The sequence below is a fragment of the Plodia interpunctella genome, chromosome 20 (genome assembly GCF_027563975.2).
Source record: "Plodia interpunctella isolate USDA-ARS_2022_Savannah chromosome 20, ilPloInte3.2, whole genome shotgun sequence".
In the NCBI taxonomy this organism is placed as follows: domain Eukaryota; kingdom Metazoa; phylum Arthropoda; class Insecta; order Lepidoptera; family Pyralidae; genus Plodia; species Plodia interpunctella.
This window is the reverse complement of record NC_071313.1, coordinates 2,950,425-2,975,746: the sequence shown is the minus strand read 5'-3', so window position 1 is coordinate 2,975,746 and position 25,322 is coordinate 2,950,425. Positions and strand designations below refer to the sequence as shown.

General features: G+C 35.1%; 2 protein-coding genes across 2 annotated transcripts; one reads left to right on the top strand and one right to left on the bottom strand.

Annotated features, from left to right (window-relative positions):
• Window positions 1-7,771: 7,771 nt before the first annotated feature.
• On the top strand, window positions 7,772-22,445 carry Gycbeta100B (Guanylyl cyclase beta-subunit at 100B). Its single transcript, XM_053760553.1, has 15 exons — window positions 7,772-7,918; window positions 9,455-9,474; window positions 9,642-9,715; window positions 10,287-10,387; window positions 11,369-11,487; window positions 11,853-12,008; window positions 12,816-12,969; window positions 13,180-13,334; window positions 13,750-13,881; window positions 14,588-14,670; window positions 15,584-15,754; window positions 16,762-16,999; window positions 17,423-17,560; window positions 18,578-18,735; window positions 21,377-22,445. The coding sequence occupies exons 2-15, from the start codon at window positions 9,472-9,474 to the stop codon at window positions 21,492-21,494; spliced, it is 1,800 nt and encodes a 599-aa protein (XP_053616528.1). The 5' UTR covers window positions 7,772-7,918; window positions 9,455-9,471; the 3' UTR covers window positions 21,495-22,445.
• On the bottom strand, window positions 19,007-21,052 carry stops (slow termination of phototransduction). The gene is made up of 3 exons (XM_053760554.2): window positions 20,357-21,052; window positions 19,915-20,148; window positions 19,007-19,691 (listed from the first exon to the last, which is right to left on the bottom strand). The coding sequence occupies exons 1-3, from the start codon at window positions 20,484-20,486 to the stop codon at window positions 19,030-19,032; spliced, it is 1,026 nt and encodes a 341-aa protein (XP_053616529.1). The 5' UTR covers window positions 20,487-21,052; the 3' UTR covers window positions 19,007-19,029.
• Window positions 22,446-25,322: the final 2,877 nt, after the last annotated feature.

Genomic DNA, 25,322 nt, shown 5'->3' with positions numbered 1-25,322 from the left:
TAATTAAATATCCCATAGCACAAGTTTCGAACTTACTTTGGAGCTAACTTAATCTGTGTGATTTGTGCCTATATATTATTTATTTATTTATTTATTCTCTACTTTGTTCTGTGGCGATCCGTCAACGTAAGTCAACGTGATGGAGGACAACGGAGCAATGGGGCGTGGCTCACAATCTCAATTCCGCCAATAAGCCCACCATAGTACTAATTTGACATGTAGATATATACAAATGCATTAATAATATAATATATTAAGGGCGAGTTGCACCGTCTAATTTTACGTTGATTTTAACCGGCAGGCCAGTGATATTTATGACAAAATGACGTACTTTGTGTTTTTGCGCACGTTAAAGTTAACGCTAAAGCTGACGGTGTTACACACCCTAAGAAATTCCAAGTCAAGTTTCACCACACGAAAACTATATATGAGGCATTTGAGTAGGTGCAGTGATAAATAGCAACTGTTTATAAACTATAATTTCGATGTTATCATAAAAGGTAATTTGGTATACGAATCACAATGAAGGATCAAAAGTGATTACTTTCATTATATTGACTCGATTTGTATGTTTGTTATAAACCGACAATAGCAGAAAATGACATTGGAATGTTTACATTTGGGAATTTATATCTATACTATTATTATATAGAGGTAAGCGTTTGTGAGTTTTTATGTTTGAGGCGGGTAATCTCAGAAACTACCGAACCGATTTCAAAAATTCTTTCATCATTAGAAATGTACATTATCCAAGATTGCTATAGGTTACATTTTATCTCAAAATTTCCACGGGAGCGAAGCCCCGGACAACATTTAGTAATTAATAAGTATTGCAACTAAAATATTGCAGTTATGAAAACTGTATTCAGGTTATATTATACAGTTTGGACCACTCAAGGCTAAACTTTCTTACATTTTGATGATTTGGCTGTGGTTCTAATGCTTGTAGTCAACCCTCATTTGGGATACTATTATTGCCTATCAGTTTTCAAGGCTCATCTACAGGAGCATATATAGTATTTTGGTTCTAGGCCGAAATATATTGTGAATTATTTTGTTGCCTATCGTGAGTTATCATTTGTATGTGCAACCCACTAAATACTAGGGGTGAGTTGCATCAGTCAACTTTGATATTGACTAGCGGACCGCTGACGTTTAGATAAAATTACGATGTGTTTAAAGTTAACGTCAAAGTTGGTGGACTGAACTGGTGCAACCCACTCTAAATTGTCAGTTCATGTTAGAAAACTAGAGCAACCGGTACCGAATCCAAATAATAGGTTACGTCCACAGTTACATGTTCAAACTACTTTGTGGACGGTACTTATGTACAGGTCACAATTGCCGCTTGAAAATAAACTTTGCCACAGGCCACAGATAACGACCATTTGCAACTTTGCATAGGTTTATTACGGCTATTTTTATTCACTACTTTTTATCACCCGCGACTTTGTCCGCGGTAAACAAAAAATAGTTAGCTTTATGTTACTCATAAAGATATAGCCAGTCTATCCTTTTGCCAAATTTCATCAAAATATTCGTCGTCAAAATTTAAATCTTTCTCTTTATAATCTTACTTAGCATGAACATTGATCAGTATGCCAACAGTTAACTATTTTAATCTGGAATAAATACTTGATTTTTCTACGTACTCTTTTGTACATGACATGTATTCAAAATTCCATGAATAATGGTTGCAAAGATAAAGTGTGTAGACAAACAAAATAAGGAACGAACTCACTTTCACATTTCTGATATTACAGTTCGAAAATTGAGTACGAAATTAGGTTTCAAGTAATAAAAACATGGAGATGTTCAAAACTAGTAAACTATTTTTTAATCAATCATTCAATAAATACTTATCAAATTTCTAATTTACGAAATTAGTATTATCATTTCTGTCATATTTAGGTACTGCAAGTTTGTATAGAATATATTTTAAAACACTATGAAAAAAATGTGTGCCCTGGTATTTCCATAATTAATATTTTATATTCAAAAACACTAAATGTGCAGCTCGCAATAGCGTGCAAATTTCGCTTGCTTAGTAATTTTGCAAGCTAACATTTTAGCGGTGTTGCCATGCACTAACCGTAAAATTGAAAATGTATTTGAATAAATTACCAACTCCATATTTATATTAAAACTGTGTTGAATTCAAATTGTCGAATGTCAATTTAATTTATAATTGACCTGTAAAATGTTTTGTTGGCATACAATAATTTGTATTTCATTACAATCTTGCAGCCCGCCCCGGCTTTGCACGGGTGCAATATTATGCATGTTATATACAAACACTTCTCTTGAATCACTTTATCTATTTAAAAAACTGACATCAAATTACGTTGTGTAATTTTTTTAAAGATTTAACCATACATAGGGACAGACAACAGAAAGTGACTTTGTTTTATGCTATGATAATGATGGTTAGAAAGTTTAACAATAAATAAGTATAATTAGTATTGTGAAATAAACTTATTGTTTATTTATTTATTACTGTTATACGCACAAATCTTCTTGAAATTTTACTCTCTGATACTCACATGTCATCTTCTATCTCATGTATCAGAGAGTAGTTTTCAGAGTATCTTGTAAATCGCGGGAAAAAATTACTCTAGTTGAAAATTCTACAGATTATTAAAGATGGTAATCAGTGAAAATGCATATAAATATATTTTGCACGTGTTGAACGTTGTTATAATCGATTAATACAATCATATCAGTAGGTACATGGTTTTCAAATAGCAAAAGAAAAATGTCTTAACGGATCAGATAATTTTAGTTATACCAAGTACCTACTTAGTTACATAGAGAAAATTTAAAAAACTTGCATTTTTTGCTATTAAAATACTTGCTATTTTATTAAATAATCTGTACACAATATGACGTCAATTAAGAGGCGCGAAAATTTATCGAGACATTACAAAAAACAGAACTGCTGCAAGCTCGCAAGGCGCCGTCTATGTTGTAATAACAAACAATCGTTAACACTTAACTTAAGTCTCGCTTAAGCAAACAAAAACAGCATTGTCACACGACCTATTTCACGAATTAACCTAAATTTTAATCGGAAACTTAGCGAAGCGGAGTTAAGTGAAACGAGCGACTGTCAATTATTTCTAGAAACATCATTTAATTTCAACTATAATTTTCCACGAACTCTCTTGAATATAAAAAGTTATATTCTATACTAACTTTATGCTCAATATGCCAGGTTACAAGTTCCCAACAAGTACGGGAAACAATGTTACCTAATTAGGGCAACACAGGTGTTGTAAACGAGAGGGGTTACATAAAAAATGTAGGGAGGAACGGAGATCTCTACGACTACGACGGTTACGAAATAAACCCATAATGCTTTCACAGAATCATTAGTTATTTATTTAACAAGCTTTTTGTGACAATTTTTTTGGAACTTTAACTTAATTTCTTTTATTAAATTTAAGAACCTCTTCATCGCATCTCCGCGACTTCTTTGACAACCTCCCGGGTCCCGGGTTCGATACTCGGTCAGGTCAACATGGAAAATGAACTTTTTCAGATTGACTTGGGTCATGGATGTTTATCTACTATATGTATATGTTATAAAATATATAATTGTTGAGCTAGTGACCCATAACACAAGTCTCGAATTCACTTTGGGGCCAACTCAATTTGTGTGATTTGTCCACACATATTTATTTATATATCTATAGCAGATAATGATGACTTTTTTGCAAATGGGTAGATATGAAATAAGACACAGGCTCGCAATTTACTAAGACTACTAAAAACAGTTGTATAAATTTCTTCACCGAAACTTTAGGGTTACAATAATCAGTTTTGGCCCAATTCTACAGAATTGGGCCAAAACTGATTACTTTACAACTGGCACAGAAATCTGTGCCAATGGCTTCACAATATGTACGTCCTTGCCCGTTCATCATAACTGTCTCTCTCTCGCATCTACGTGTATTGCCGATTATATTCAGAGCTGTGACGCCCAACGCCTAGAGATAGCGTAAAAAAAATCTTTTTTTTTTTTCGTTCATTCAATTTGACGACCTCGGTGGCGCAGTGGTAAAGTTCTTGCCACTGAACCGAGAGGTCCCGGGTTCGATCCCCGGTCGGGTCATGATGGAAAATGATCTTTTTCTGATTGGCCCGGGTCTTGGATGTCTATTTATATATGTATCTATTTATAAAATATAGTATCGTTGAGTTAGTATCCCATAACACAAGTCTCGAACTTACTTTGGGGCTAGCTCAATCTGTGTGATTTGTCCTAATATATTTATTTATTTATATTTGAATATTTGATTATAGGGAATGCTGTAAGGCTTAAAGGCTATGTCTCGCTGTACGAGTTCCGTGAGAGGATATGGAGTGGATCTATTCTAAGGCGGGACCACACGCCGCTAAATACATTATGTATCTGTAACTGTTTACAGATCCTGTGACCTTAATCTCGAATCAAAACATCATGATTAAGAAACTCAAGTCACGTTGCCATGATAAGATGCTATTAGATACAAATTAAAGGCCCAACGGAGGCGCCATTTTACATAATGCTCCCTTTTATATGAAAGTGCTGGCTGTGCTCGAGAATCCGATAATATGGTAATTCGGGGATTAAAAGTACCCTATATGATAATCGGTATGGTGAACCAATGGAGACTCCTGTGAAGGTGAAGATTTGGATCGTACTCATGTGTGAATGATTGTGTGGGTATACTAGTTGTATCTAATATACCACGATTTGCATCCATACTATAATGTGTTGTAATAGACCACAATTTGCATCCGTTGATCGGGTTTGGTCGGGTTTCCTCGCAATGTACCTACATTGCGAGGAAACCCGACCTGACTAATTGATTTATCAGTTACTTTGTGAAATGGATATAGCATTGGAACACTACGTCTACGACGTTACCCAGAAAGTTATTGCGTATTGCACATAATGGCCACGACTCTCAGCTAATAGGAATAGGCTGCACGAGTCTCGCCGAAATGATAACGGCTAAACTGAGGAGTAAATGAACATAATCAGGCTTCACCTAGGTAGACCCATGTCTATATACCTATAGTCACTAGATTTACTCTAAACCTACGTATAGTGTAATGAAATTGTATGTAATGTGCAGTAATAGTAACATTTTTGACGTCCCAAAAGCTCCCAAGTCATAACGTCAAGGCGATCGTGATATCTGTTTATCTATCAATTATACAGAGAAAATTGTAATATAAAACTATAAGTTTACTGTGTGATAAATATTTCATAGCATAGCAAACAATTTTTTAAGGGAAGAATATTTTTGATACCCTGTTTTGATCCGTAAAGTGGTGATGATAAAAACTTAAGCACCACCCAATTTCGATTCACAGCACAGCCTGCAAAAGCCGAGTCACGCGACCGTGATAAGAAGTCATTAGATTACAGTCTCCTAATAGTAAGCTATTATTTAAAGTGGCACTTTACGACTTAGCTGAGCAACGGCCGGGTTAGATAGTTTGGAAAACATTTTCAAGTCAAGATTGGAATTAACAATCAAGCCACAGGGCTTTGAATAAGTACATCTAGAAATGACATCTTAGTAAGCACTAAGATGTATAACACACTAAGCAGTGTGTTATTAATAAATGAAGTATTATTATATAATGTGTATAAATATAATTACACAATTATAAAATAAGACTCCTGTGTTTGGTAAGTCCTATGCATATAAATATTGTTATTGTAACTACAAAATATTATTTGAAAACTTTCAAAATCGCCGGCAGTTATGGAAGTTTTCAGGAATCTTTCCTTGGAATAAGAAATATTTCTGATAATTTTCATCTCTAGTGGTAATGGTAATCTATCGCGTCTGCTGCGCTCCTTCTATATTTTCTAATCTTCGTGGGCAAGATGAATAGGAGAGAGAATTTTGCGTGTTTTGTGTACACAATTAATTGTATGTTCCACTTTCAAAAGTTGACAGAAGACTATTCTAATTTTAGAAACAAAGTACGTCATTTTGTCTAAACCATGGAATTAGTAAGTTCCCCGTACGAAGTACTTACTAAATCCATGGTCTGAACGTCGTACGTACCTGCGCACGCTAAACTCAAAATCAAAGCTGACTGGTGCAACTCACCCTTAAACAATTGAATTTTTTACAGATTATATATGTGTTGTATAAATATTTTCCCCCATCCATAACCGGAGTGTATGGAGAGAGTGATGTGTATTAGAAGAGGCAAGTGAGATTCTTCAGGATCGTGGCAAATGGAAATCTTTAGCCTCTGCCTACCCCGATGAGAAATAAGCGTGCTTCCTCTCAGCGCGTCGACTCGGCGAATCAAATTAGTGAAGACCACTAAGAACGCGTGATATTCATGTATCACCTGAGCTACAAAATGATAACTAAACTTATATATAGCTGGGGACTTAAAGATTAACTAACGGCATCCATTAATTCGAAAAGAATGATTGTTGAACACAATAAAGCTTTTGAAAAAACAAAGCTCCGTTAGAACGATTAATCATGGTGGTCACGGTTTCCGCGAATGAATTCGTAATGATGTTTATTATGTTAATTACTTTGCTGTTTATTCCGTTTTGTTTACGCCCCAGGCGGCAACCATACGGTAATGAAAATTGCCGGTTTAAAAATTCGTTTATGTATACCTATGTGCTGTTTTTATTCTGCTATCTTCGAAAAGGGTGTTTTAAAATTAAGTAGGATCCTACTAACGCTCCTCCCGCGGTAAATAAAAGTTAATCCTGAACATTATTTCATATGCAATTTATTTCAGTGTCGAATTTCATCAAATCCAGTCCAGTAGAGTTTTTTGTTACAAAGAAAATACCATATCTTTCACTTATTAAAAATTAGAATAACCGTTGTATGTTCAATATTTTCGTTCAATATTTTTTTAAAAAGGATCGTCAGTTCATTTTATTTAGCCATATCTAGACAATATATATATATATATATATATATATATATATATATATATATATATATATATATATATATATATATATATATATATATATATATATATATATATATATATATATATATTATATATATATATATATATATATATATATATATATATATATATATATATATATATTGGGCAATTCACAAGACACTCGAAAACAAAGAAGCCACAAGAAATGTATATAAAGTACTTAAAGTGTCCTGTATATACTGTCCTACTTAACTTAATCTAAATGTAAATAAATACCTAACATAAGAACGAATTCAAATGCTGAATTAATGACCTACTTACAGAATTGAAATTCCGAGAACGCTTAAAAATAAAGTTACATTTCGTAATTGCTCAAGTTAAAACAATGTTGATTAATCACTCGCAATTAAACATTTAATTATGCTAATGACTATTTAACCTACTAAAAAATATTTCTGACTGCAAATGCGAAAAACAAAAACTGGTGCAGTAGGTATCATAAATATTTTATAATATAAAGTTATTGTCTTTTCTAATTTCTTATCTCCAAATTGATTTTGATTACTTCTATAGACATCTATTGTGCAGATTACGCAACTATTTAACAGTTACTATGACTAGATGTCGCTACTGTAATTATGCGTATAAAAGTTCTTAAATGTATTATATTTTGTATTATTTATTATTATCTTTTAAGATTAAATACTTTTAATAGTGCTGATATGTCTACAAATATAAATTTTATCCTTGGACGGTATTTTATACAGCGCAATTTGTATATTTTTAATCTGTGTCGTTGCGACCAATAGAAACGTCAGTTGGCGCCGACTATTTGGCGCGTCAAGGTGTAGGGCTCATATTTATGGAAAAGAAAAAATTGGCCTAAATTACGTGTAAACATTATATGGCTTCGATAAAAAATATTAAAAATCTGAAAATTGTATCCAAAGCGATCTGAAACTTCACTTAACTGACAGTGAGTATCCATTTTGATTATATTTTCTTTTAAAATTATAATATGATTTCTGCAATTTTATAATGAAAAATTAAAGAAGAAACTGTTAATTATTAGTATTAGTTAAAGTTAAAAAAGTACCTAATCAAATTAACATTATGTTTATAGTATTTTAAAATATATATTCATAGTTATTCGTTTGCCGTGCTATTTAGTCAGTGATAATAATAGAATCTGAAGTAACTTTTAAGAATAATAATTATTATAATATGTTTCTTCAGGAAATGCTTTTTCAAAGTATAACAATTTTAACCATTATCTCATATAAATTGTTCCGTTTGTTTCCGAGTATGCCATCAAAACATTTTCATTAATTTCCTTATATTTAGCTCGTAACGCCATCTGTTAGGGGTTTTCATAGATTTGGAAAATGGAAGACTAGGCCCGACTTTGGTATCATCTGAAGTCTAATAGGTAGTATGTAAATCAAATAAGAGATGGCGTTATATTTTACGTTGCTATCACTCGACCTTTTAAAAAAGTTTATTTGCCAGTACATTAGCAGCCATGATCCCAACTAATATTATAAATGTGAAAGTACCTTTTTTTCTAAGTTTGTTTTTGTTTGTTTGTATGTTGTGAATAAATGTGTAAATCCATACAAGAGCGGAGCTTCGTCGACTTCGGAAAACAGACCAAAACCTAGTTTTAAGCCGGCTACACACTATCGTCTAAATCGGACAGATGTCGACGCGAATGCACGAACATGCGTAGTTTGTATGAAAACTTACATTTACCGCCATGAAATATAAGCAATGTATGCATAATCTTCTAAAATTCGCACTGTTTCGCTATAATGAGCCGGCAAGATCATAAATAAACATGTTATTTATGAAAATTGAAAACAAACGTTTTGTTTTGTTGATCCAATATGTATCTACTATCCGGCCTAATACATAATTTTTAATTCAACGAACATAGTAAATATAATTTGAAGAACGTGGATGAGTTTCTTTTTCATTAATTATTTTTATAGATTTTTAGTTATTATTACACAAGATAATTCAAATACCTACTTATTTGCAATAAGGTATTTTTAAAGTCACAAAGTGCTCTTAAAAATAATAACCTATCAGTTTTCCTTGTTCCTAAACGCAACAAAATCAGTTAGGTTACTTTTTTAATCACATCGTTAGGTACTTATAGTATCTTCGCTCTCAGCTCCCTAAACGGTAATAATGAAATCCAATTTAATGTTTGTTCAACCGTTCCCGACGACCCTCTAGAGTGATATTAAAAAAGGAAAGAATCAAATCTTTTTTTTTAAGAACACAGAAATTACTTCAAAAGAGAAATGAATTTTTCGCCAGATGAAAAATAAGCACGAGTTTTCGTATAGAGGTTTTAGCGTTTTTTTTTTTTAATTTAATTAGACCAATATTAGTTACTTAGTATTAAAATTGTTAGATACACACCAATTCTGATTTCTATGTTACGTAATGTTTTTTCATTTATCAGCAATCTACATAAGTAATACATTTTTTTAATCTTTTTCAGGACAAAGTTTTTTCGTAATGGTAAGTAAAAATATTTATGTACAAGTCCATAACTCTGAATAAAACTTCAATACCGTCCAGCAATACAGCTTAGTTTTGGCCATGCCCCATTGGAAGCCAAAAACTTTGCAGTCGGGGCCTTTATAATTATTTTTTTAGAATTACAAAAAATCATCACTTTATTACAGTACGGGTTCGTCAATTACGCGCTTGAGCTGCTGGTGACAAAGACATTCGGCAAGGAGACATGGGAGACTATCAAGTAAGACTCAAGCCCTATTGCATTGACGCAGCACGTTGTAGCTGAGTTGTTTTCTATAGGTTAGGTGTTTTCTATAGGACCCTGACGTGCGTCGACGTACGTCGAAACTTCATACAATTTCTACGTTGTGCTGCGTTGTCTGTCGACGAACGTCAAAACAACGAAACGTTTCTGAGCAATTGAGAACGGCTTTAAGTACATCGCATTCTCATTTAACCATAAATATAATTTTAAATAAAATTGTGCTAATTACTGATCTATATCTATAAATTTCTCTATTATTAAAACTATTTATAAAATTTAACATTTACGAGACAGCTACGGGAGATGGGCCTGAAGCGGAAACTAAACCGAAAGTCATAAATTTCGGTGTGAAAAATATAAAAATGAATTTTGCGATCCGGCTGTGGTTTTACGTCTTGGTTTGCCTGACGTCAACCCTTTTTAGGGATGCTATCAGCTTTCACGGCTTTCCATTAATTACATTGTACGACGTTCACGGGAATTCTCCCAAGGACCCCTACCAACACGTAGTTCCTCATTCGTAATAATATGTAACATATTTCCTTAGGAAAAAGGCTGAAGTCTCGATGGAAGGCAGTTTCTTGGTGCGTCAGATTTACGAGGACGAGATAACATACAACCTGATTACTGCAGCCGTTGAAGTTCTGCGTAAGTTATTTTTTATTTATTTGTTGATTAAATTCAATAGTTTCTCAACGTGTATTCGAAACTGCTTTTGTATTCCATATATCAGACAAATATAATTTACGAGGAGTTATAGATCTCTTTCTCATTCTCACATGTTCCCGACTGTAACGTCGCGAATCCTCAGGGTCAGCATAAAAAATAAAACTTAAATTTTCTAATTTTCCATAGTCTCCATATTCTCATGGCCGAGGGTCGTGGTCATTACGTGGAATGAAATACACACAACAACTTTCTTGGCATTATTAATGGAGTGATTTGCCATTTCCTTCTTCATTTCACACAAAAGATAATAACAATCAATAAGTGTACAGGTTTTCTCACGATGTTTTCCTTCACCGGAAGCAAGTGATGGTCTATGAAAACTACTATACATGAGAGAGATAACAAACTCGTGTGGGACGAGTAGAATTCTAACCTGGGACCTTTCGATCCACAGGCGGGCGTCTTAACCATAATACCTATATTTGTTAATTGACGTACTTGGAGAAAAGGCTGCGGTGAAGTTTGTTGCGCCGCTCTTCTTCACCTGCACTTTGGAAGTCGGCAGTAGACTTAGTTTAAGTAATCTTTAAGTCAAAAAGTGATGTATATCATCCTAAATGGAATAAAGAACTTTGAATTTGAATTTGAAAATACCACCACCGCTTTTTTCATAATCACCTGTTATTTTATAACGGCCGTCTGCTTGATCTACGTACTTTTCTTGGAAATGACGTTTGTTGGCCTTAGACTGCCAAGGCTATATAGTCCCCTCACACGAAATCCACGAGATGATATAAGTAGGTGGTCCTTTTCAATGCGGATCTCAGACATTAGCCTAATATGATATTAATGTGCAATGATATAATAATGTTGATATAATGCCTATATGCCTTATAAAAATGTTGTTGCAGTCTGTAATAAGTATAAAATTGTATTCATATCCTCAACCAAAAATTGCAGAAATACCAGCCGATTCGATTCTGGAATTATTCGGGAAGACGTTCTTCGAGTTTTGCCAGGACTCTGGATATGATAAGATCCTGCAGGTTTTAGGAGCGACGCCGAGGGACTTCTTACAGGTATTTGTTTGAGTTGACACATTTTTATTTCGTTATCGATAAATTTAAAAACTAGCCTCTTAAAATACCTTACGAGATAAATAAGAGAGTATTAAGTAAAATTAAATACCTATCGCCCACGACTTAACCACTCTTACACTGTGTTACCAACCTTCTCATACAAAAGCAGGAAATCAATTTTCCGCTTTCTCACTAGTGTAAACAACCAATATGTACCTACTATTATTATCAAGTTACACTACACGTAGGATTTCCTTAATTAATGGTGGTTTTTATAACATCAACTCTTCCAGTTTTGATTTTCAACATACATGTAAAAAATCAAAATCATTCATCATTCATACTCCACACATATTTGTTATTAGAATCTTGATGGACTCCACGATCACCTGGGTACCCTGTACCCAGGCATGCGCTCTCCTTCATTCCGTTGCACGGAGCGACCTGAAGATGGCGCCCTCATCCTCCACTACTATTCTGATAGGCCTGGCTTAGAGCATATCGTCATTGGGATTGTCAAGGTGAGTGTACCTTCGATGTCTCAAGCAGACCTGGGTATGTGCTCGTCTTCATTCATCATCATATCGAGTGTGTTATTGCTAACACTGATATCAGATTTTATTCAAGTCGCCTAAAGGCAACTGATATGATTGTTACAACTACTCACAAGTGGTTTCCTCACGATTCCTATTTTTCATATTTCATATTTGCTTCACCGGAATATACATATACAATATGCATATACACGTATAGTAAATACACGTGAAAACAATATGTGAGAGAACACGAGATATTCAACTCGATGAGAAGGAAGGAAAAGCTGGAAAGTGGCTTTCTAGTGACAGGTAGTCTCATACACACTAGGGAACTCAACTGACAACCAGTGTGTATCCAGGTGAACTTAACAGGTGGATCGCGACCTACGCTCGGTTTTCTCACTATGATGCTGTTATTCTTTACTTCTATAATCAGACATCGATATATTGGGATTATCTAAGTAAGTGATAAACTAAAATCTATATAAATAAGATACAGGTATCTGAAGCAGGATCTCCCTTTCGATTGATATCAACTGTTTGTGAAGTATGGAACTAGAACGGAGACAGTGAAGCGATATTTTACATCCAGTATGTTCGATCAACTAATTAACTACAACTGTACTAAGAAGATTATCTTTCATCTTCTTTTTAGTTGATATTGACTCTCATAACAATTACTTTTGTTATGAGAGTCAATAACAACTAAAAAGAAGATTAATTGGAATTGATGACGCAAATCTGTCTCTAATTTATTTATTTTTAATTACGTATTTTTTGCGTTCCATTCAGACTGTAGCCAGTAAACTCCACGATACGGAGGTGAAGGTGGAACTCTTGAAATCGAAAGATGAATGTGATCACGTGCAGTTCCTCATCACGGAGACTTCCACTACGGGCCGCGTGTCCGCTCCAGAGATTGCTGAGATTGAGACTCTGTCTTTAGGGGAGTATATGGAATTATATAATTTATTTATCAAATCACGAAAATTACGTGGACTTAAATACAATCCACTATGGCTACAAAATTTTGTATTGACAGAACGTGACAAATAGGGTTAATATTTAACCTAATTAAGTAACCTAAAAGCAATGTATTCATTTAAACATTTTAAATTATGAACGAGTTTGAAATAATAATTGTAATAAATTTCAGAGCCGAAAGTGAGTCCGGCGACATTCTGCCGCGTGTTCCCGTTCCACCTGATGTTCGACCGGGAGCTCAACATCGTGCAAGCGGGACGCACTGTCTCCCGTCTCCTGCCGAAGGTCACCAGGCCTGGCTGCAAGATCACCGACGTTTTGGATACCGTGAGAAAGTTTTACCTCTTTTTTTATGTGTCATTTCAGCTAAATTTATAAAGATGTCACTGTTATAGCGTAATTCATGGCGTAATACAGGTTTAACCATAACCTTCAATACTAGAGGAATATATAGAAGAACTGTGACATGTGGTTCCATTCCACCATAGATTATGACCACTCCATATCCTGCCGGGGATGTCATGAGAAGCGACTATAAGGGCCTAGACTAGCAACAATATCATTCCCAAGGATTGTTGACGTCAGACAGGTGTATGGATATCACAGCTGAAGCTATAGGTTATTAATTTTTAGGTTATTATACACTCTGGACTTCGCGGTGTCACAGCCCTGAACACAACCGGGAATATGAGAGCCAAAAAAAAAAAATTTTTTTTTTTATTTAGAAAAAAAATATTACCAGGTGCGTCCCCACTTGGAGATGACGTTCGCCAACGTGCTGGCGCACATCAACACGGTGTACGTACTGAAGACCAAGTCTGAGGAGATGAGTGTGCACCACAAGCATGATGATATCGCTCCATTGCGTTTGAAGGTATTATCAGAGTTTTATACAGCGACCTATCTGATTTTTTATGCATGTTTCACTCAAAACTGGTCATTGATACAGATGAAGATGATATATACAAAAATACTACTAATTATCTTAATCCTAACTGATATTGTAAATGCGAAAGTAAATTTGTTTGTTTTCAAGCTATATCTACTCAACCAATCTTCTTGAAATTTTGCATACATGAAGTATGGAGATGGACATAGGGTACATTTCATCCCGGAAAACAAACGCGGGCGTGGCCGCTGGCAAAAGCTAGTAAATATAAATTAATATATTAGGACAAATCATACAGATTGAGTTGGTCCCAAGGTAAGTTCGAGACTTGTGTTATAAGATACTAACTCAACGATACTATATTTTATAACATATACATATATAGATAAACATCCAAGACCCGGGCCAGTCAGAAAAAGATCATTTTCCATCATGACCCGACCGGGGATCTAACCCGGGACCTCTCTGTTCCGAGGCAAGCACTTTCCACTACGCCACCGAGGTCGTCAAAGTAAATATATAATTCAGTACCAAGTAGGACTGAGATTACTTACTTTGATGGTTATTGTAATATTTGTAGTAAATCTTAGTTTATATATTAAAGGATATACGAGAACCTTGTGTTCTAATCATCGAATAACTTGTGTTTTCTGGAATCATCTATGTATCTAATCAGGATTGTCTTTTTCAGGGACAAATGTTGTACATTCCAGAAACTGATGTGGTTGTATTCCAGTGCTACCCTAGCGTTACTAACCTCGACGATTTGACTCGGTAAGCCAGCTCAGTCGTTTCTATATTTACGTCTTTGCTTTGCACCTGTGCGATTTTTCATATAAAATGTACCTTATGTGCGCTGTTTAGGTTGTCTATACTTTTATTATAAAGAGGTAAGCGTTTGTGAGTTTGCGAGTTTGTATGTTTGAGGTGGATATCTCCGAAACTACCGAACCGATTTCAAAAATTATTTTACCTATGCAAATCACACAGATTGAGTTAGCCCCGAAGTAAATTCGAATTGTGTTAGGTATGGGATATAAACCAACGATGCTATATTCTATAACATAACATATAGACAAACAACCAAGACCTAGGTCAATCTGAAAAAGATCATTTTCCATATTGACCTGACCGGGGATCGAACCCGGGACAGCAGTCCGGCAAGATGACATAGGCCACGGAGGTCATCATATTTTATTTCAAAATTCCCACGGGAGCTAAGCGATGAGCAGGCAACATCTAGTATTGTAATTAACATTAAAGTTCTAGTACATTTTGCTCGATTAACTTTGATTAAATTTGATTTTTTATTATCAGAAAGTTTTATAGCAAAATCTTAGCATATTTACAAAATTATAATTATAAATAAATAAAGAGATTCCAGCACGTCGCCGCTTGGAAGGGATTCAAGAAGGCTGGCAGCGTTACCCCTTTGAACCGTTAAGGCAATCCTTTGTGCAAAGTAACTGCCCGCCCTCGGATCGCCCATTACCTCACGGCACATACCATTTAGTTTTATGAAATTGTCTGTGCCTCACGGAGACACGCTGAAATCTTAGTCAAAAAGGATTTTGCCTCCGGACCCCATACTCCCATAGTCTCAACAGCAAAGAGCACAAAAAAGTATATGTAAATTAGATTGACATTACCAGTGTGTTTGTTTGTTTGTTTGTTTGTCTGTTGTCAGACGCGGGCTGTGCATCTCCGACATCCCGCTGCACGACGCGACGCGCGACCTCGTGCTGATGTCGGAGCAGTTCGAGGCGGACTACAAGCTCACGCAGAGCCTCGAGGTGTTGACCGACAAGCTGCAGCAGACCTTCCGCGACCTCGACTCCGAGAAGAAGAAGACCGATCGGTATTCGTTTCCTTTTCATAACAATTTTAGTCAATTTGCGATGTATTTCATGAATGAGGGCATATATACATGGTTACTGGTATCTGACGCATAACCTTCCAAAGACTTAACATCTTTTGTTCTACGACCTTTGTCTAAACAATAAATACAAATTAGTGTCGTTTCTATAAAAACGTTAACTCTATGTTCGATTCCTCTACATGATAACGCTCCTGTCTCGTGTTACTTGGCTATTACATAGAGTTAAGATGTGTAGAATCGCAATTGATGTACCCAAGTAGTCTTTAAGAGGTTTTGCGTTTAATACCAGTAACCCTGTACTTATATGTTGTTTGTTCAGGTGGAATATTGCAACTCAATTGATTATTATGTAGTTATTTTTCTCTCTGCACTTAATATTTCAGAACCTACAAGTCTAGATGGACAGCTGCTCTTCAATCTTTTCCAAGTCCAGTTTCCTGAAGGTCTGCTCTTCAGGAAATTTGAATTGGAAAAGAAGATCGACCGATATTTGTATTGCGATGACCCTATTTTATTACTATTGACTAATCTATGGATGATTGCTCTGTGTGATCCAATTAGTCACTTTTAATCACTTTCAAATTGCTCTACAGTTTGAAAGCGGCTAAAAGTGACTAACACTTGTATACCTTTCTCCTCTCCAGGACTATTTTCCGCAGCTAAGTGTTGTCTTAGCCTGTCCCTTTTTCGTGAGATATAAATTGCTGCATTAGTCTTACAACTCAGCTCTTTAAGGGAGCGGAGAACCTTCAATGCTATATGGCAGGCTTTGCTAATAGTCCCTAGTCCCAAGAACTCTCTGAATTTCGACAGAAAATTATTTCGACAGGGTCTCAATTTCGAAAAACAATATTTCGACTTAAATTGCTTAGACAAAACACATATTCGACTAGCGTTATTCTGACAGAAACTAAAGATACCTCAGTACTTTTGATGGATAACCTGATATGAAACCTATATCTCTATTAATTAATATCTATTTCCAGGCTCTTGTATTCAGTGTTGCCAATCAGCGTAGCCACAGAACTCCGCCACAAGCGGCCGGTGCAAGCGCGGCGTTACGACCCTGTCACTCTGCTGTTCAGCGGCATAGTCGGCTTCGCCAACTACTGCGCCCGCAACACCGACCATAAAGGCGCTATGAAGATCGTCAGGATGCTTAACGATCTGTATACTGCGTTTGATGTCCTCACTGATCCCAAAAGAAGCCCTGATGTATACAAAGTAGGTTAAACGTATATTGTGGGAATGCTCCCCTTCAATTTATTTGCATTCTGCTTTTCCAAATAACTATATCGTTTAATTGGAAAAAAATATCTTTATAGCTCCTTCTGTACAAACAGTTGACCGGAGTGAAAATATCCAACGTTTCTCCAACGTAAAAAAAATAAAATATCTAAATGGTGCCTTATTAATACGACTCTGCTGTCTGTCTTTCTGTTACCACGTTACTAAGCTCTTCTCTGTGATATTCGGCTTCGCCTACGATTTGTTGTTTACGGGGTTTTTCCGGATTTTGAAATTGTAATTCCAAAGTTGTTATTTTGGAAATATAAAATTAATATTTCTTAATTATTTTTTTAAATTAAGAAATATGAATTTTATGTATTGGGGCATAGATAAAATATTCATTTTATCTATGGTGAGGTGGAGACGGTGGGAGACAAGTACATGGCGGTGTCGGGGCTGCCGGAGTACAAGCGGGCGCACGCGCGGCACATCTGTCTGCTGGCGCTCGACATGCTGGATCTCTCGCAGACCGTCACCGTGGACGGGGAGCCCGTGGTTTGTATTATTCTTCTCCATTTCTCTTCACCTTTTCCCCTTTACTCAACACTACATTAATTCTTAATTAAATCTATTTTTTATGCGATCCATCCAACTCTTCTTGGTTTGCCTCTATTCCTGTATACCTGGTACTGTTGCAGCCAAAGCCTGGTAACACAAGGAAGGGAGACGCCGCGACTGATTTCCGTCGCTCGCCATCTTATACTAACTTACATCTTGTACGCACCATTGTCCAAAGAATAAATTATAATCTACAAACTCAGCGCCTATATTCATAACAACCTATATTCAGGCCTCTGCGCCAACAAGTACCTTCTAGTAAATCTTTATCTATCATTTTAAGCGACCTTTTATTAGTGATATACCTAGTTTTCTTCCTCTATAAAAATCTGACTGTACCACATGGTTAGTATTACTTGTCGTGTCAAAAACAGATGGCGCTGATTACAATAACTTCTGTAGTAAATTTCTATAGTATCAAAGAAATGCAATGTTCTTCAAACTCAAACATCTTTATTGCAGTATCTGTGTAGTACAAGGTATAGATGGCACATACAAATAATTTAACCAGTTTACCATTTAACAAATAATTTAACAATTACCTTTACAGGCATGCAATATTAGCATTAAGTTACACTTGTAATACATACATAATATGGGTATGTATAGTACATACAAATTAAACTTTTTGAACAATGTTTAGGCACCATTTGTCTATCGCACTTAATGTGGAATGAAACTGTACGTTAATACGATATTGATTATATATATATTATTATAATAGATAGCTGATGTTGATTATATAAATATAATATAGATGTTGCTGAGGTAAAACAAATTCGTCGTACGTGGCAGAAAGTATTAGAAAGCAAAATAATTTTAAGTCCTGTAACTGCTTGCCCTATACGACCAAACTGTGTAACTATAACTTCTAGAAAGGTTGGCAATAATATCAGTGTCGTTGTGAGAACTTGCACAATTGTCTTCACCTAATCTTTACGCTGTCATTTCAAGGGCATCACCATAGGCATTCACTCAGGTGAAGTGGTCACCGGTGTGATTGGTCACCGCATGCCGCGCTACTGCCTGTTCGGGAACACCGTCAACCTGACCAGCCGCTGTGAGACTACTGGAGTGCCCGGAACTATTAACGTCAGCGAGGACACTTATAGGTGTGTATAATAAGATCCTGATTACCCAAGTACTGTACTTGATCGGGATTATTAGAACGGCAGCGGCTAGAGTCTAGAGTTCATGTGTATTGGCATTGTTTTGGTAACTGTAGCTAATATAAGTACAAGTTTATTAAATATACAATTGCCTTTAATATACGTAAGGCGCTTTTATTTATTAAGTAAACACACCTCGTATGTTCAATCAAAATTAAATTCAATCAAATTTACATTCAAAAGATGATTCAGAAATGAAAAAAAAAAATAATAATAAAGCCAATCCACACGCATCATTTAATCATCAAACAAATCCAAATATTTCTTCAATGACGGTGGAATAGGCAATTTATAAATGCCAAACGGCAACTCGAAATTTTTCCACAACATCTGCCTAACTGCACACCGACACAAATGTTTCAGTTCCACCGGCCTCAACCCACATCTTGTACTTGGTAATAAATGGTCTTCTAATATTTCTGAATAGATTTCCAATGCTATCTTTCTATCATAATTATAATCTTCTGATAATCCCAAATGTTTAAATTCTCGTTTTGATACTGTAAACTTTATCGTTGGTATCACTCTCAAAATTAACTTCAGACAGCCAACTAGCTCGTACGGGTATGCTCGTTTGTATTCTTTCAATCTGTCTAGGATTGATTCAATAGGATTCGTTGCAGCATTTTCAGCTGCTATGTTAGCTCCAAACCTTAGCAGAATCATTAGCATTTCAGATGATCCCATCTGTATTACTACTCTTACTGGCGATGCTTTACCGCAACTTTCTAAAGGCACGTCTATGAATCGATGGATTTTATTATCATCTGTATATTCCAAGTTAGCGTTTGTGGCGTGGTCAAGGAAATAAACTAGTGCATGGACATTTTCTTCTCTGTCCATAAAATCTGATTTCCATCCCGCTAGGAAATGCGGTGCTGATGTGCCGAATATAGCTCCTGCAAGATTTGATCAATGACTTATTACAATGACTTATTACATATATAAAATCAATTAACAAAAAAGTAGGGGCAACTATTAGAAAAGTAAAATTTCATTTGCTCGAAGTCTACGCAATTTAATCTGTTGAAAGTATTGTTTGAAGAAAAATAAAATTCTAAGATACGTTAAAATGAAAAAGCTTGATATCAACAAAAAGAGAGATACTCGACAGGAAATTACCCAAAAATATCCTCTCAAAAGTCTTTTCACACGTGTAAAGCTCATCCAATAACGCTGCAACGACACCATTGTCCTGCAGACTCCAGTCGAAAGCCAGCTTCATGGCGATGTATAGCAGGTTGTGGTACTTGCCCATGAGGCAAACGTCTCCATTGTTGGACTTGCAGCTATTGTGGTACCGGAGAGCAGAAAGTATAAAGTACTTGCAGGTTGTTTCATCTGATATGTTTTGGCCTGAAAATGAAACAGATTTTTGTTAGACAATATAATTACTTTTTAATTTTGTTTCTTTATTTTTTTAGTTAAGCTGTGATGTTATATTTTATTTTATGTATTTAATTTTCATTGAATTTTAAAATATTGGACGGGGAATTAGATAATTTTTGATTTAGTACGGGCCATAATAAAACAACTACTACACGAGGAATAATAAACTTTCAACCTCTAGCGCATCCAGTAATGACAGTGTTGAAGTACTCAACAAGCTCCCGTCTTTTATGTCTTTCGTTTAAACAATCCCGATCCAGATTGTTGAAAACCTCCTCAAAATAGTACTCCATGAACGATTCCATATTTTCACTTTATAATTCAGAATACAAAACTTTCATTATTGAAATTTTTAATCCACATAGAACATTATTATCACTTATAAATTTATTTTTTTATGAAATCGACATTTATTTCACGAATTTTATTAATACTTGATGATTTAATGATTTTCTTTCTTATTTCCTCATTATATTTTGAATGTGAAACTGTGAAAATGTGAAACAACTATCTTGAATGGCGACTGGGCCTAGAATAATCAGAAATCTGTAATGTTATAACTACATGGAATACGTTCAAGTGCATAAGCTACTTTGCTATGGTCGTGTTGGGAAGCCCTAATAGGTGTTCTCTTATTTCACTCCATTTTTATAGCGAGTTTGTCTTGTGTGTCATTGTCATCTATAATTTTGACATTTATCTTTATAGTTGTAGGTTTTAATCTAAAAATTTGTGGTTGTATGACGTTGTGTGAAATAACCATAATGATGCAACAAATTCAGTATTTTAATGTCTTCATGTGATTTGATTGTGGTTTTGGGTCGGTTGCAGTGTTATTGTTTGGATTTCGCAAGTGAATCGCCTGAATGTCTCGATGACTTCATGCTTGAGAATGCACGCATCGCGTAAACTACAAAGGTTATTGGAGATTGTAATAAAAAGTGCAGAGTTGACTAACTTTGCAAGACTCTGAGCCCTGAATTAGATATATATAAACTTTTATTTTAAGTTAACATCTAGTAGTAACACAGTGTAATGTTCTTATACCTGTGAGTACACTCATCAAAAGTAGGTAGTTTTGATGACCATTTGTGACGATCATGGAATTAGTAGGTACTCCATACAACGAAGTACTTACTAAATCCATGGTGACGATACATAGCATGTGTCAAAAGTTAAGTATGTCTTTTTTCAGTTACCTCATCAACGAAACCAATTACGACGAACAGTTTGAGCTGACGTATCGCGGCCATGTCTCCATGAAGGGCAAGGCAGAACCCATGCAGACCTGGTTTTTGACTAGGAAAACCTAAACGCATTTCAATGTTGTATTTTCTGTGTCAGCCAATTCGTGTTTCAACCAAAGATTCATGGTTTTTATAGAAGTACTGTCACGCCTATTCTTCTTCAAATTCTTTATCTTCAGGATCCATTATAACTTATTGATGTTAAAAATGTACTGCTAATCTACTGACGACTTTCTAAGCGCAGATTATATAATTATGTAGATTTTTGGCAGGCAAAAAATTAATTTAAACACAAGGTCACTATGTCACGAAGGTCCGCTGTCTGGAGGCCCTAAGTTCGATTCTTAGCGTGGGCAAATATTTGTAGAATTTTAGCTAAATATTTAGTGTTGTTCAGTATTCTATTAAAGTATGTTTATCTATTCTATCGTTATATTTTGTAGTTGACAACACTATGAAAGAAACTTGTTTTTTTTTATTCATTAGTCATAGAAATAAATGTTAATATTTTGTCTACTACATCCTTTATGCTGTATGCGTCTGACTGCAAAATAGAAAACTTTTTTCATTTTTTGAAATTGTAAACTTCAGTGTAATAAATGTGGACTCAATTATAAAATAGCTAATTGTAATTGATGTAATTAAATGTTTCGTATAGTGAGCTTTTACCAAAGATTTATATGTATGTTGTAAAATGATTTGCAAATTTTGTATACGTCATACTTTTTGAGTGTAATTTATAAGTCATTTCTATTCTAATGAAACAAAATACACATTCCTTCGATAATTAACTTAATATCCTTTATTTGGAGACTTAACATTTTCGAACTAGAATCTAAATTATAATGTAATATTTTTTATTGATGTTTGTTTAATAAGTCTTGTTTTAGTATAAAATTTATTTTATAGTTTATCAACCTATAAATTTATATTGAATGTTAATATATAAACATTGTTTATATGTTTATTAAATATTTGACGTTAAAAAACTTCTAGTCGCTTTAACTATTGATTTAAGGCTATAATTTATCTTCAATTATTATAATGGTTAATATTATAATTATGTGTAATTAATAATAAATTGTATGAACATAAAAAATTGAATTGTATATTTTATTATTATCATTATCCAACAAATACGAATATAGTGAAATCAAATATGATAATATTTACTACTGATAAATTTTTTCCCTACTACTAGAATGCAAAAACGAAACGTTTAAAAAAAAACAATATTTTTTATGACAGAATCTTCTAAACATAATTCAAATTATGTTAAAAAGCTTGAAGCAAAGGTGACCTTTGCGTGTGACAAGGACGTCGCATCATCGCCTTGTAAACACAAATGTCTGTTATGCCGGCTATACACTATCGCCAAATTATTCATCAAACTTTGGCGGATTCGGCGTACATTGCTGGCTTCATTCACACAAAGCATTCAAGCACAATATTTCAAATTCAAATTCCAAAATTCTTTATTCAACTTAGAATGATATACATTACTTACTGACGTGAAAAAAATTACTTAAAATTAAGTCTATTCCGACTGTTCAGGTTGTTTAGTGGACTGTATTTGAGGTGCTGAGTTAGATTCGTCGCTGGCAATTAAAATTGCAGGCTTCGAGACGCTGCGTTTATTGTGGCACACACAGGAAGAATGGCAGACACATGACAATATTGCCAATAGTCAATATAAATAAAAACTAAACTTAATGTTGCCAGTTGCAACACCAACTTCAAAGCGCAGCTGTTCATACATTCGCGTCGACATCTATTTAAATTCGGCATTATGTCGGCTCCACACTTTTTTTTTTGTTATATAACCAAGCAGGCAAACAGGCATGCGGCTCACCTGATGGTAAGTGGTCACCAGATCATTTGCAACACCAGGGGTGTCAACACACGCGAATTCATGCTCTATGGTTTAGGGCCTTTTGCCGCTGTAACCTGTAATTACACTGCCTCTCTCACCCTTATAACTGGAACATAAAAATGCAAGCACTGTTGTTTGGCGGCAGAAACAGACGAGAGTGTGGTACCCACGCAGACCCCTGTATCAAGGTCTACCACTAGTACAGTTCCAAAAATGTAGCGATTTCGATTTACCTACATTGCTGGTTCTTCCTTGCGGTAAAAAAAGCTTATATACAAATTACGCAATGTACTCTAATTTGTGGCGGCATCTGTGTAAGATCGCCAATAATGTGGAGACGCGGCGTTAAATCATTACTCATCTACATTTCGAAACTATAATTTAAAATTTCAAGGGTTTTGATTGTAGCTTAATATATTCTTAAGTGTTCATGGCTCACCCTGACATCTAAATTTTTGAACGGCCTATAATACAGTCAATGGCACATCAACCAATCCGAAATAATCGCTAATTCACTCCTATTAGTGACACATCGCATTCTTTGCAGGATACATTGACACTGTACTGCTGTAATATCAAGAGAAAGGGTTATAAACTGGAGATTCTTCCCATAGATTTAAAATAAATAAATAAACAGCCGCGCGTTGGGCTACCTGTCACTAATTAATCTCAATTCTACCACATGGTACATACAGCTAAAACATGGCCATCGAGTTTCCTCCTGGTTTTGTCTAACCCGTTAAGGATGAAGACAAAAAGTGATATTGTTCTCTATATTTTTACCTATTTACCACATTTTTATTGTATTTGGTTTGCCAATAATGAAAAGTACACCGGCGAATATCTATCTATAAAAGGACATTTCCCTCTCGAGATACTAGAAAAAGACGTAAATAAACACATATACGAACCCTGAAAGCATATCACTTCTTTTTTGGGCTGTCGGCTAAAATTCAAGTCGCGGCAAAGCACAAATTAAGTTTCCGAGCATCGAAACTCAAATAGAACCGGCCCGAGGGGTCGCCCAACAGCATTCCAAGACGATTTACATTCGCTAAAAACAGAGATTTTAATTATGCATAATAAAAGAGTCATTTTGGAAAGCTTTTACACAGGTTGATCTTGAACTTCTAGATTTGGTGAGACGCTTGTAAAATTTTATCTTATCAATATACTTCTATATAATCCATATTCTTACTTCCATATTATATGGTGCGGTGGTGGTGTAATGATTAAGACGCCCGCCTGTGGATCGAAAGGTCCCAGGTTCGAATCCCACTCGTGCCACATGAGTTTGTATACCAATCTGACTCATGTATAGTTTTCATCGACCATCACTTGCTTCCGGTGAAGGAAAACATCGTAAGGAAACCTGCACACGGGTTGATTCTTATTAACTTGTGTGTGAAATGGAGAAGGCAATGGCAAACCACTCCATTAATAATGCCAAGAAAGTTATTGTGTGTGTTTCATTCCACGTAATAACCACGACCCTCAGCCATGAGGAATACGACTATGAAGAGAGATTATATTTTATAAAAAGAAGTCCGGCTGTCGCTTCTGTCTGTATGAACGCGATAAACTCAGAAACTATCAAACCGAAATTTTCTACGGTGTTCACCAATAGAAGTTTTAGATGATTTATTACAGGTTTACCCGAGCAAAGCAGGTACGGGCCTCTAGTAATATTACAAACGCGAAATTTCTGTCTGTTACATCACATTTTCACGTCTAAATCATTATGTCGATTTTGATGAAAATTGGAATAGATACAGTTAATGACCCGAGGCCAACCAAACAACACACACAATACATATTTAGACTTGTAAATATTACTATTACGATGTCACTGTACTTCTACAGAATTATAATCATCCTGTATTTACCTTGAATTTCGTGTGACTTCTAGTCTAAAATAGTAAATTACATCAGAAATAGAGATTTGAGACAATTTTATAAGATCATTAGTATTATGACACTTGTAGCTTTATATTTTTCTCATTTCACCTTTCTACGTTACA

What these genes read in the sequence shown, in the direction of transcription:
- Gycbeta100B (XM_053760553.1), top strand. An exon ending in GAGACATGGGAGACTATCAA is followed by an intron (nt 9,716 to 10,286) that starts GTAAGACTCAAG and finishes ATATTTCCTTAG; the next exon opens with GAAAAAGGCTGAAGTCTCGA. An exon ending in TCACCGACGTTTTGGATACC is followed by an intron (nt 13,335 to 13,749) that starts GTGAGAAAGTTT and finishes AAATATTACCAG; the next exon opens with GTGCGTCCCCACTTGGAGAT.
- stops (XM_053760554.2), bottom strand. Translation starts at nt 20,486, where the DNA reads ATGGAATCGTTCATGGAGTACTATTTTGAGGAGGTTTTCAACAATCTG. An exon ending in CATTACTGGATGCGCTAGAG is followed by an intron (nt 20,149 to 20,356) that starts GTTGAAAGTTTA and finishes TTTCATTTTCAG; the next exon opens with GCCAAAACATATCAGATGAA. An exon ending in TTTTGAGAGGATATTTTTGG is followed by an intron (nt 19,692 to 19,914) that starts GTAATTTCCTGT and finishes CAAATCTTGCAG; the next exon opens with GAGCTATATTCGGCACATCA.